Source organism: Calidris pugnax, unplaced genomic scaffold (genome assembly GCF_001431845.1).
Source record: "Calidris pugnax isolate Ruff unplaced genomic scaffold, ASM143184v1 scaffold24, whole genome shotgun sequence".
Taxonomy (NCBI): domain Eukaryota; kingdom Metazoa; phylum Chordata; class Aves; order Charadriiformes; family Scolopacidae; genus Calidris; species Calidris pugnax.
Window position 1 is genome coordinate 4,989,420 of NW_015090922.1, and position 12,186 is coordinate 5,001,605.

The 12,186-nt window shown below is 42.2% G+C and overlaps 1 protein-coding gene across 4 annotated transcripts in view; it reads left to right on the forward strand.

The window, feature by feature from the left end:
* The window catches only part of ESRRG (estrogen-related receptor gamma), a 396,968-nt gene that overhangs the window by 1,176 nt on the left and 383,606 nt on the right, over positions 1-12,186 (forward strand). Inside the window, exon 1 of one of the 4 annotated variants that reach the window (XM_014950739.1) lies at positions 8,470-8,699. The exons of 1 other annotated variant lie outside the window; for it this stretch is intronic. In XM_014950739.1, the coding sequence (XP_014806225.1) occupies positions 8,602-8,699 (98 nt within the window). In that variant the 5' untranslated portion in view covers positions 8,470-8,601. Of the gene's footprint in view, positions 1-8,469; positions 8,700-11,100; positions 11,222-12,186 lie in introns of those variants that run through there. 2 more of the 4 variants (XM_014950742.1, XM_014950745.1) reach the window with 2 other exon arrangements.

The following is a 12,186-nucleotide window of genomic DNA, read 5'->3' on the forward strand; positions in this document are numbered from 1 at the left end:
CACGCACAAAGGCAGCGGGGGCCGCTCGGACCGGAGAACCGGGAAAGGGGGGCAAGGAAAAGTGTGGAAAGTCGAGGTAGTGCCTGCTCCTCCTGGTGCTTCACCCTCCCAGCCCTGGCCGTGGTGGGGTGGGTGGTGGTGGTGTTAGAAAAGTGGTTGCATGGGGAGGTTTGAATATGACCCGGCTGCGAGGAAATTTCATTTTTTCCTTATTTTTTATTTATTTATTTATTTATTTATTATTTTCCCCTGGGCGTTAATGCTGTGAAGGAGCGAGTGGTCTTGGAGGTATGTTTTGAAGTGCTGCAGGAGAAGCGCTCCGAGGACTTGGTCTGGTTAATGTGTTTCTCGTGGTGCGAAAGAAGAGAGGACTGCATTTAGGAGATGACTAAATAATGGGGGAGGCAAGTAAAAAATGAGTAGAAGATGAAGGAAAATGAAGGTGAATGGTAGTGTGGGAAGGCAGGCGCTGAGCAGCCTGGGTTTCTCTCCTGGCATCCGCTCCCCCCCCCAGCACCCTCCCTACCCATCCTGGCTGTTCGTACTATTAAGGAGACTCTCTAACAGCAAACGTAACCCAACAGAAAAACAGATGACCTCCCACTCGCACTTCAAGCCATTTGTGGCCCGGAGGGAAATCTGAATGCCCTTTGTATAAAACCACCAAAGTTTTAAGCATTTATTAGCCACCCTGTCTCAAATACATAGTGTAAAACTTGCCTGATCCGTTTTGGCTTTACTTCCCTGGTTTATTTCAGAGGACAAAATGTTCTGGTGTAGCATACCTAGCGTCGCTTTCGGAGCAGGAGTAGTTTACAATATAACCTACATTAGATTATACATGGTGCGTGCGTTGCATTTCCACTCAAAATAGCCGAAGACTTAGAATGACGAAGCGACTCATGTGGTTATGATCTTCCTTGTCTTGAGAGCATCAAGGTAGCCGTGGTTCTGCGTGCTGGGGAAGGGGGGGGGTTTGTCTGTGCTGTGAGGGGGTTTGTGTTTGTATGGGAACCTGGTGGCAGGTTTCCTTTCAGAGGACTTTACAGTTTGAAATGTGCCAGAGGCAGAAGGTAAACACAACATTCGGTGTGTTCGTTGTCAAAATAAGGAAAACAAATCAATTGCATTAACTGTGTGGGGAGTATCACAGTTATTCCACAGTATTTTGTCAAAAATTAAAAGGTTACCACTAGAGTACTATATCCCTATCTCAAGCCTGGCACCACTTATTACTGCAATGGTATTTCAATATTAAGTGATCTTAGAGATATTTCATCTTTCATTTTGAATCCTGAATTTGAATCAGCATTAGGGTGTCAGGTCTGCGAGATAAGGTATAACAAACTAAGTAGACAGCTGAAGGGCTCCTGCTGAAGGTGTTGCTGAGAAGGATATCTTAGGCTGTTTGCAGTAACCTTGTTTACAGGGTCGTTTCAATTGCAACCTGAATTTCAGCGAGAGGCTGCCTGGACTAATGCCTGTGTGTCTGAAACCCGTCACGAGCGGCTTTTGCACTCTAAACCTTCTCTCTGCCTCCCTCGCATACTCACAAAAACTTTTCTGGAAGGTTAGGATGATTTTCTGATACAAAAATTCAGATGTTTTCCTAAGAGGAACCCCGCTCTTTGAACTCTTGTACATTAGCAACAAAGTATTCATGAGGTTTGATTTTTTTTTTTGGTTCTCTGATGTGTCAGGATCAGTAGTTAGACCAGTCTTTTTAACTTCACGTATATGGCTTTGATTTATTATATTTAAGTCTTGGCGGTTTTGAACCTATTTTGCAGCACATGAAGTCGATTCAAGCCATGATGTGAAAAGATGCATATTGTAACCAGGATCAGTTTTGTAGCCGTCGCCTAATTTTTTTGTTTTCTTTTCCTAAAGCTGTTCCAGGAAAATCACGTGCATTTAGCGAGTGGGTGCTAAATGCCAGCAGCCACACTGATGAAGAAAAATGCTGTTGAAATACTTTGGAATAATAAATAGGATACGTAATGGTCAACCACAAGATAAAAATTTTACACAGTGTTTTTATGGCTCTAAATTGGCTGCATTGTAAACCAAGCTTACTACTCTATTAAGTCATCAGAGTTTTCAATTATTCAAGATTTCTAGTCAAGCTATCTAATATAGTCTCCATCGTGCATATCAGAAAAATTATACATAAGGCTGTAATTCCTTGTTGTTGGTATGTGAGGGCTTTGTTGCGGATGGGGGTTTAATTTTGACTTATCAGGACAAATATTACAAAGCATGCACGCAGAAAAAGGATATGGAAATAGCCTCAGTCCTGTGAAATGGGGATAGTTACAGCGCTGAAATGTACCTAATACAATTTGAGATCCACTCACTAAGAAACCTTGACAGTATCTGCCTTGCAGGTACCGTGCATTTGGAAATACTATATCTCCATTTAAATGCAGATCTTCAGTTTTCTCCAGGGGGCAGTTGGCGAAGCTTTCGATTGAACCACCGGTACTAGAAAAACTAACTGAAGATTTACCCATGAACAAGAGACCCTTTCAAGTCTGCCTTTTTGAAATAATGATTATAAAATTTCCTAATATTGCAATTTTATATTGATTTTGAATGCCTTTTCAAAAGTCACAGTAAAAGAATAGCGTCTTTTACTCAAGGTAGGCCATCTGCATTCTTGTTTAGCAATCTTAAGAGAGATAACTCTTACAAATAAGTTCTTTGTTTTTACGTGAGTGTTGCGTTTGCGTGTGAGTTTTGTCAAATGGACAGAGCAGTCTTGCTTTGATTCTGACCTAGATTCCTCCCGATTATTCCTATACAGCCAGTACCCGCTTATTTCCCACTGTGAAAATAGGAGAACAACTGTTGATGCTATCTAGCTGGGGCTGCATGGGCAATAGGTATGCACACCCAGTAATCTCCCCTCCTTCTCCGAGGCTTCGTTAGTAACGGATAAAATAGCGCTGCAGTCCAAAGCAGGTGCAATCCAATATTTCCTCTCCTGTGAATTTTTGTTCTTGGAGGGTTTGATTCAAAGGGAGGCAGAAAAAAACCTCTCAACTGAGTGGAATGAGTGAATTTATTCCTCTTTCCCGATTTTGCACACGGATTTTGCACACTTGCAGGGATGAGCAGGGCTGTCGATTTATTTGAAACGTGTCTCAGATCCAGCTTACTCCACATTTGCTTGAAACTCGGTGCTGGTAGGTGCCAGTCCTCCTTAGAGGGCTTTGTCCCATCCAGTCCAGCTTTCTATACTGTTTGCCAGCTGTCTAGCTTGTGGTGTAACCCAAGGCATTAGAAGTCGAGTGTGTAGGGAAGGGGAGCTCCCTCTTTGGGGTGCAGGCAGCACAAACTACCTGGTGCAGGGGAGATGAAGGCTCCTGACCTTTCCTATCCTGGGTGCCACGCACTGCGCACATTCCTGGCTGCTCCAGGCTCCCCACCATGGGCAAGGATGCTGCCTGGGGATGCTGCCCTTGTCCCTGTGCCAGAGCCATGAGGTTGTGGAGATAGCCATATTATGCTCACCTGTTAATGGCATATAACCCATCGGCCTCAGTACCCTGGAGAAAACGTGCACTTCAGCCTCTGCGTGGAGTTCAGGCAGATCTGCAAAGTTCAATCTTTCATGCCCCCGCGTTAATGGCAGAGCTCCCACTCAGCTTAATTGATATTCCTATAAACATCTGCAGGTTTCAGTTTCTACTGGAAGCTACAGTTGGGTGGACTTCTTAAATGGATGTTTTGCATATTGAGGTTGAAAAGAAAGTTGAGCCCGATACATTAAGTTATCATCTGTGGCATTCTCTTGACATCAGTTGGATTACTGCAAGCGTATATGACAAGGAGATTAGGTGCAAGATCTTCACACACACATGCTTTTGTTACCATGTTCATCAATGGAGACGTTACTTCTCTGAAAACCTTGTTGTAAGTCAAGTCTAGGCAAGCTCGAACCTGCGGGTGCATATGCAAGTTGAGCAGGGCCTATCCTTTATAATACAATTTTTTTCCTTTAATATCCGAGCAAGATCTCTTATTATAACTCAACCATTAGGGGAAAGAAAATGGAACTTTTCTCCAACAGCTTTTCTGTTGGGGAATCTAGTGGCAGTTGCTTTGAAGCATGTGTAATTGATTATCATACATTTATTTTAAAAAGGAGACATAACAAGGAATCTAACATGATGTTTTGGAATATATCTTCTCTCCACAATGTTCTTGAGGGAAATGTAAGGTTGCAGGCATCATTTCATGCCCTGTATGTTTTTGAACATAAATCAGAGAAATTGTTGGAGAGTTATAGATGTTCATAGCAACTGTAGCTATAATAAACACATGCAGTATATATTTTCCAAGCTATTTCGTATGGGTGAAAAGCTGAAGCTGGCGTTTTGTACGAACAATTCCACTTAATCACTGAAAATTTATTTCCTAGTTAGGGTGGATTACCAGTGTAGCATGAAGTTGTACACCTTAGTTTAAGTTCATCTGGTTATGAAGCCTTGGTTAAAATTGAGAAAGAATTTAAATTGGATCTAGACACCTTGAATGACTTATTCCAAACATCAATTTCATGACACCTCCATGGTGATATTTACGTCTATATTATCACCTATATTTATTTCAAAGTATGCTGGCTACTTTAGAGAGCAAACAAAAGACAGGAATTGTATGAAAACCCAGACAATTTTAATTGAACACATAGCACAACATGTAAGAATAATAAATACAGCAGGAAAGATAATCCTGAATGATCAGGTAGTGCAGAGCTGTTAATGGGAACAACAACTAACTTAGGTATACAAATTCCTTGATGGTTGTTTTTGTTTTGGTTTAAAGTCTCAATAGATGAAACGGCAGAGGAATTTCATTGAGGAAAGTGTAGCCATTCTGTGTGTGAGGATGAGGAAGGTGTTTCATACATTGTTGAGGATCCAAATGCATTAAAATGCTAAAAAGAAAATCCAGTAGTCACAGTTAATATATATATGGATAGACTGGGGATAGGACACGTTCAGGATCTGTGCAGAGATCAGACAGGTCTAGATGAACAGTTTCAGACTCAATATTTAAGCAAAAGCCTGAGTGTCTGAATAAAACATGTAGGATGTGTTTCTTGGAATCTGGCCTCCCAGGTGCTTTCAGGTGTAGCTCTCATTACTCTGTGTACTCCTATCGGGTTCAGAGATTGATAATTAAAACTGATACTGCTTATTGAAATTTTTGAGACTGTCTAAAAGGTGTGACTTCTAAATGTGTCACTGTGCTTCTGCTGGACTTCTGTTTTACTGCAGATGCTTTCAATCATTCCTCTTTTAGTACGAGAGCCAGAAATCCCTTTTTAAAAGAGAAAGCCGGTCTCTTATTACTTGACTCCTGGAAGCAGCATTTTAAAATGTATGACAAATATCCTGAGATTGATGCTAAAACTGAGAGTTTGCTCTGTTTTACTTCTTTGTAGTATCAGCCTTAAATGAGTTCCTCTTGAACTTGAATTTTAAGTCTTTGAATTTTAAGACCCGCAGGAATCAAACAAGAAGCTTGCTAAATTGTTACAACTGCTGGAGGTCAGGAAGGCAGAGCATGGCCCATCTCGGGCACAAGTACTGGTTTAGACATCAGAAGAGCATGCAGTGGGGTTGGTTTCTAAGGGCCACCCTTTCCACTGGGGACAGGTGTAGGAGGGATGGAGACATACAGCTTTCGACATGGCCTAAGCTCAGGGTTGGCTTCCCCTCATTTCTCGCCTAGTTCTTGCTGCCCATCCACTCCAAAAATCTTTTGTGGCATCTCCTTAGTAGTCAGGCTACTTTACCCTGTCCTCTGAAGGTTGGAAAATGGACTTTGAATTGTTACTGTGCTCCCTGCTGGATAGAATGCTGCGAAAACAAAATTCAGTGAGAAAATCAGAAAGGAGAGAAAGTGGAAGACAGCGTCGCAGGTTGGGGTATAGCTGGGAAGACTGGGAGGAGAAAGATTTGGGGAATTCCTGTGTGTTCCATGGTCGGGATCTATGTATGCTTTTATGAAAGAAGGAAACTGAAGGAGCTGCATCCCTGGATCCATATTGACCCAGCTGTGTTGGATGGGACATGATTATAGAGGAGAGGTAAGGAAAAGTGGAGTCTAGACATGGACGTCCGGAGTGGGCATCCTCCAGCCTTGACAAGTGCCAGTTGGGCTGTGTGTGGTAGGACTGTGGAATCTGGTGGGATTACTGCTCTCACACTGCATTCAGGAGTCTCAGCCTTTCTGTGCAGGCACTTGGGGATTTAGAGGCTCTAGAGGAGGAAACTTCATTCACTGAAATTCCTGCTTCCACAGGGATTTTTTTTTAACTTCTCTTAAATTAATGTCTTGAGTTCCACCAGACAAAAAGAGCTTGTTTTACTCTGTGCTGGAATGCTAACAGAAAAAAAAAAAAAGAGCCTCTCCAGCCATATTACAGTCAAAAGAGACCAGGTGGATGAGAGTTGAGAGCGAGGTACGCGGGGTCTGGGCAGCAGGCTGGGCACTGGAGCACAGAGAGCAGGCGGTCCAAGGTCACGGTCCTTCTTATGGCACAGCTGTAAGAAGCACAACCTCAGGTTTTCGTCCTCTACCCTTCTCCGACGTGCAATCCCCGTCTCAGGGCTTGAGCAACGGAGGCACAGAAACTCTGCTTTTGCAACACGCGTTGAACGTGATGGTGCCAGTTTAGGCACGGAAAGGTGAGGTGATGTGTTGGAGGGGATGTAGCCAGTCAGTGAGCCCAGCCTGGGAGCCAGGATTTCAATTCCCTGCCTTGCACTGTCTCTCCAGGGAGAAGAGTGAGATTAACCCTGCTGGTGCCCCCACACACTTTCATTTCTCTGGTGTGGCACGGTCCAGGGGTGGACAGGATCCTTCTCCCAGAGGAGAGAGGGAAATTTGGATGGAAGTGCGTGTTGAATGAGTATGGTTACCCTGCTATAAACAATGCCTACCTTTTATAGAACTTATTTTAAATGTTTTACTTTGTTTGTTTGTTTTTTGTTTTTTTTTTTTTAATAAAGGGAGGTGAGGACATTGAACTATGAATATCTCTTAAAATTGAGCCACAAAACCTTATGCTTGTTGGTGCTTGTGAGTGTGTGTGCACGTGTGAAACGTGCAAACGCACGCTGGGATGTTGGGTACGCACAGGATCTCAATTATTTTGCTGTTTGAATCATAGAGCAGGCTGTCTTCATGTACTGTCAGTTTTGGTTTCTGCCCTTTGGAATAAAGTTCAAAATATTAAAGAAATAACACGCAATATACTAGTAGCTAGAATAGTCAGAGCGCCCGAGGGGAAAAGAGCGTGGTGAATAATCTGTCTTACAAATGCCCAGCAAAAAGCCCTTAACTCCTCCTAACCAAACTCTGCGATGGTGCACTTTTAAAAGGGACTTCTAAATTTTGTTTCTGAGGTTTGCTGGTTATTCTGGAGAGAGCAGTAGGTCCCGTTTGGAAAGCAGCATGCAAGCTCTGCAGTCACGCTCTGACCGTGTGCTGGGGGAACGTATGGTCCCAGAGACTCTTTGGAGAATCACCTTGGGCTAAACGGTGAAACAACTAAATCCGAATTAATTATCAATAATTCTTTAACGTCAACATGTGAGGATGTGTTCGGAATATTGCTTCCCAGTTTAAGAGTTGGAATAGCACTAGCAGAGGTATTCTTTTTAAATGTTGCTTTTCTGGTCTTCATAGTTTAGTCGGACAGCAGTAAGGACCGCAGAAGCTGGTGCAGGTTCTGCCCATCCCTGGTTGATTCTGGGGGCTGAGGCAGGAGCTAAGGGGGCACTAACAGATACTTGGAGTCACACTGTGACTTTGGTCCAAACTTTGCTAAATTTGGGATGTTGCGCTCCACAGTTTTAGTTCAATGACGACCATGCAAAAGGCTCTAGGTAAGATAATTAAATGAAAGAATCAGTCCCCCCCCCATTGCCAAAATCTTTTGACTTGTACTCTGTATTAGAAGAAAAAAAAAAGAGCTGAGAAGTGTGTGACTGATGCAAGGCAGGTTCGGGATGAATTTAGGATAAACAGGATGCCTACAGCACTTAATTTAGCAATTCTGAGGCAGAAAATGCTTTTGAGCGCAGCTAACAGCTTCTCATCCGCAAACGCCACAATCGAGACAAAGCAAAATATATTGTGGCAAATTCTGCAGTTCAGAGTCGTGACAGAGTCAGAGCCTCCTATTGCAGTGCGGGAGCCTTCTGCTTGTCTCCCCGCTGCCTAGGATGCAGGGGCTTCCGAGCGGGGTTAAATAGAAATAATACAGTAAATATACAGTTTCAAAAGTCCTTCAGGACATGCAGCAAACGCCGGTGATTCGGACTGGGTGAAGTTGTCAAAGGTTGCTTTGCTCTCCAGAGCCTGGCAGTAGCTCCACTGAAATGTGATGCCATTGGTTTTCAGCAAAGGTTTCTTTCTGCAGGGCTGCAAACAGAGATCAGCTGCTACTGTGTATACACAACTAGGGAGCAAATCAAGCAGCACATTTAAGCAGCCTTTTTAACCCTGAGACTTTCCAAGATTTCTTCTTCTTCACGCAGGAAGTTTCCTTTATATTGTCAGCTCTAGCACTTTGCTCATGTAATGAGATCAGAGCTAGGATCACTGCTGCACAGTAGAAAGACTTCCTTAAGACATTTGTCCTTGAAACTGCACCAAACTCTTGGAAGAACCCAGAACCTGTAAGTATGTATGATATAGGCAACAATAGCATGGTGCAAAGCTGCAATCAACCATTATACGGTATCCGATTAGCAGGGCAGGAGGGATTTTTGTAGGGGTTTTTTTTTTTTTTTGATGTTATGTTACATTCATTTTCAATTTGTTCTCAGGAAACAAATCAATTCGGGCTTCTGATACAGTGACTTTGCAGTAGATGAGCTAGTAGTAATATGTTTGATTTAACTATTTGTTGCTCTCATGTAGCTTGTGGGACAATTATTGTAGCCATCAAACTATAGAGAACTTTTCTTACGTTTTTAGGCATTTTAAAGGATTGGGGGGGGGGTCCATCTTGCAAATAAGTTTTTGCTTTGCTTTTTGATTTTGGCAACCCCACCCTACGCCAAACTATAAATAACAGGGCAAACAGAATTAGTGCATATTGTTCTTAGGTAGCAATAAAATATATTTGTTTGCAGGCTTAATTTAGTCGTTAACAATGTTGCGCTGTTTGGGGTGGTTTTTGTCTTAATTGAATTCTACTCAAGGCTGTCTGTTTTGTGTTTTACTATCTTGTCTGTGTCTGTTTAAGTTACTTTGCCGGGACTGCAGTCTGGTTAAACCTGTATTTAAGCACTATTTATATTCTGAGCACATTTCTAGTAAAATAAGTGTTCGAGATTTTTTTTTTTTTAAAGCCTTAAACAGTATAGTTTTATTAGCAGTGAGCGTCAGAGGAGGCACAACATGGATGAATGTCAGATGTAGACCACATAACCTAAGTCTTCTGTGCGCTAAGTCTGATCCGAACGTGTCCACTTTTGCAACTGCACCTAATAAAAGCCTTGAGCTCCCTTTCAATAAATTTTTCATATGCAACAATACTTCTGTTTATCAGATTAATTTCTCCCAGGTTAGCCTGATTGATAGCTGGATTGTGGTTTCTTAAGAGCTTTCTCCATGAAACCCCAACGAAGAGCTGCATTCCATTTAACCAGTGAATGTAAAAACTGGTAACCATGGATTCAGCCACCACTAACTGTCGAGAGCAATGACTTGTTGTAAACAATACAAATGAGCCAGGATAGCAGAAGCAACCAGACATGAAATGATTTTAATAGAAATTACGGCAAAGGTCATGTGATACTGTATCGGCTTGAATTCAGTGTTAAAGGGAAAGTATTTCAGTTTTTCAGGTTTGATTTAAAATGCACATCTCCGCTGGCTTCACGTTTGCGTAAGACCCCCAGAAGGGAAAATGAAGCAGTTCTTTGGAAATGCCTCGGCTTAATTGCATGTTGTGACTTAGGCCCTGGTCCTGAAAATGTAGGAATAACTCTAATCAGTGGGATTATTCATGGACTTAAAATTAAGTATTTGTGTTTGTAGGATCGAGGCCTTCCTAGGTAAGTTAGTAAGAAAAAAAAAAAATTATAGTCTAAGGAAATAATAAACTGTCATTAAAGATAAATCATAGAAATGCAAGTTTTAGTACAGTTGTGTAGTTCGGTTGGAGATGTTTGTTTGTTTGTTTCAATAACATGAAAACAAGTTATATTTATCCCTTCGTTTTTAAATGTTATGACTTCCATTTCTCACCCACCATTCCTCAAATCCTCTTCCTAATTTGTAGCCTCTCTTTTGGAGAACTGGTAAACCATGGTGTCAGCTATTATAATACAGCATGATGATAGGCACATGCAGATCGCATGAGCAGTCGTGTGTCCTATCTCAGGAATTTCCATCCCTACAAAATCTTTGCTGACTCCCAGCTGTCACATGGCTGTCACTCACAAATTCTAACCATAACCAAATCCTCCTCCCTGGGCATGCGCTCACCAAACCTCTCTACGCACACGGAGACGCGGGCACGAATGTCCCTGCTTAAGCACCTTCTCTGCGTAAATGGGTCTCTCCCCCAAGCCTGCTGCATTCCACTAATGCTTCTCCCTTAATTTGTTCCTGGGTGCTGCTTCCCTGCTGTGCCTGCGCCGTTTGTGCTCTGTAAGGAGGAACCTGGAATGGGAATAGCAGTCAGTAAGAAACGCAAACAAAAATAACTCGGCGCATTATTTAATATAACAATTCACATCGGTGCGAATCTAAATTCTCAAGCTCCATGGCCCTCTAAGCCTCTCCAAAAAAGTTAACCCTTACTGTTCCGTAGGCACCACTGTCACCTTGCAGCATACCGACTTACTGTTTTGTGTATTTACTTGCCGTAACATTTATATTATTTGGAAAAATTAGATGATAAGACTCCTATACCGGAACTTTGGTTATTTCTATATGTCTAGGTTATTTCTGTATTTCATAGATGTCACGTACATCTATGTTGTTTTATCCGTAATTATGATTTATATATTTTTCAACCAGAAGTATTTCAAACAATTTCTCATCGATCTGTTACAGCTGAGCAGTCTCTGTCAAGCACAGGTCGCAGCTAAAATGCATAGGTAGATGCAGGACAAATCCAGCTTTCCCTGTTCTTCTGAGCTGCCTTGCCAGACGGAGGGGGCGATTGCTTGTGCCAGTCAGAAAGGTAAGATTTAGCTTATACATAGATTAACAGCAGGCAAAAATAGACTGGCTTCTGCTGAAAAGAAATACTTCTCAGAAGTAAAAGGAAAGCACTTAAACAGGAATATTTGGGGAAAAAAAATGCCAAATTGCAAAATATTTTCCGTTGCCTGTCTTTGTCGGTGTTGAGTGTATTGGAGTACTCCTGTAAATCAGACTTCTAAGTAGAGTAACATTTTACCAAAAGGGAGGAAGTGGCTGGGCAGAAAAGGTACTGCCTTGACTTTGCATACGTATCCTGGGACGAGTCCAGAACTGGAAGTAAAATGCAGATGAAACCACAGTGAGACTCGAGACCAATATCCAATAAATTGGGGAAAACACACTGGCCCCCTTACTATGAGCTCATTACAAAGTGTTAGCAATTCCTATACCGCTTGAAAACCAGGTGGGGACATTTGAATTTTTGTGCCTGGCAGAAGAAGAAACCTGAGTTTCACCTTGGAGAGATACTGCAGTGTTCAGGAAGGAAGGAGTGCCTGGTGGTCCCATGGACTTCACTGGCATGGGACCGTGCCATGATTTTCCTTTGCTCAAAGTATCTTTGGCATCTTTATGATCTGTGACGTATGTGCTTGTCTACTCTCCTGCATTTTGCATCAAATACTGATTTTGTGGTGCAAAACTTGCAGGAGTTAGTGGGTGAGCTGCCAGAACTCTGCTCATCTGCAGATAGGAAGGACTGGCAGGCAAGTCCCCTAGTTTCTCTCCCAGCTTATAAAGTTCAGGTGCTGGTTGATGGGCAGCTGCAGGAGATTTAGGCCAGAATTCTTATTTGATGCAGATCTTGGTGAAGATGTATTTGAATCCCCAAAATGGAGACCCCCATGTTTTACTCATAGAGAAATTACAGCGTGTGCAGTCTTATAAACACTGTAAGATAGAGTAATAACAAAAAGGTGTATTTTATGATTGTAATTCTTATCT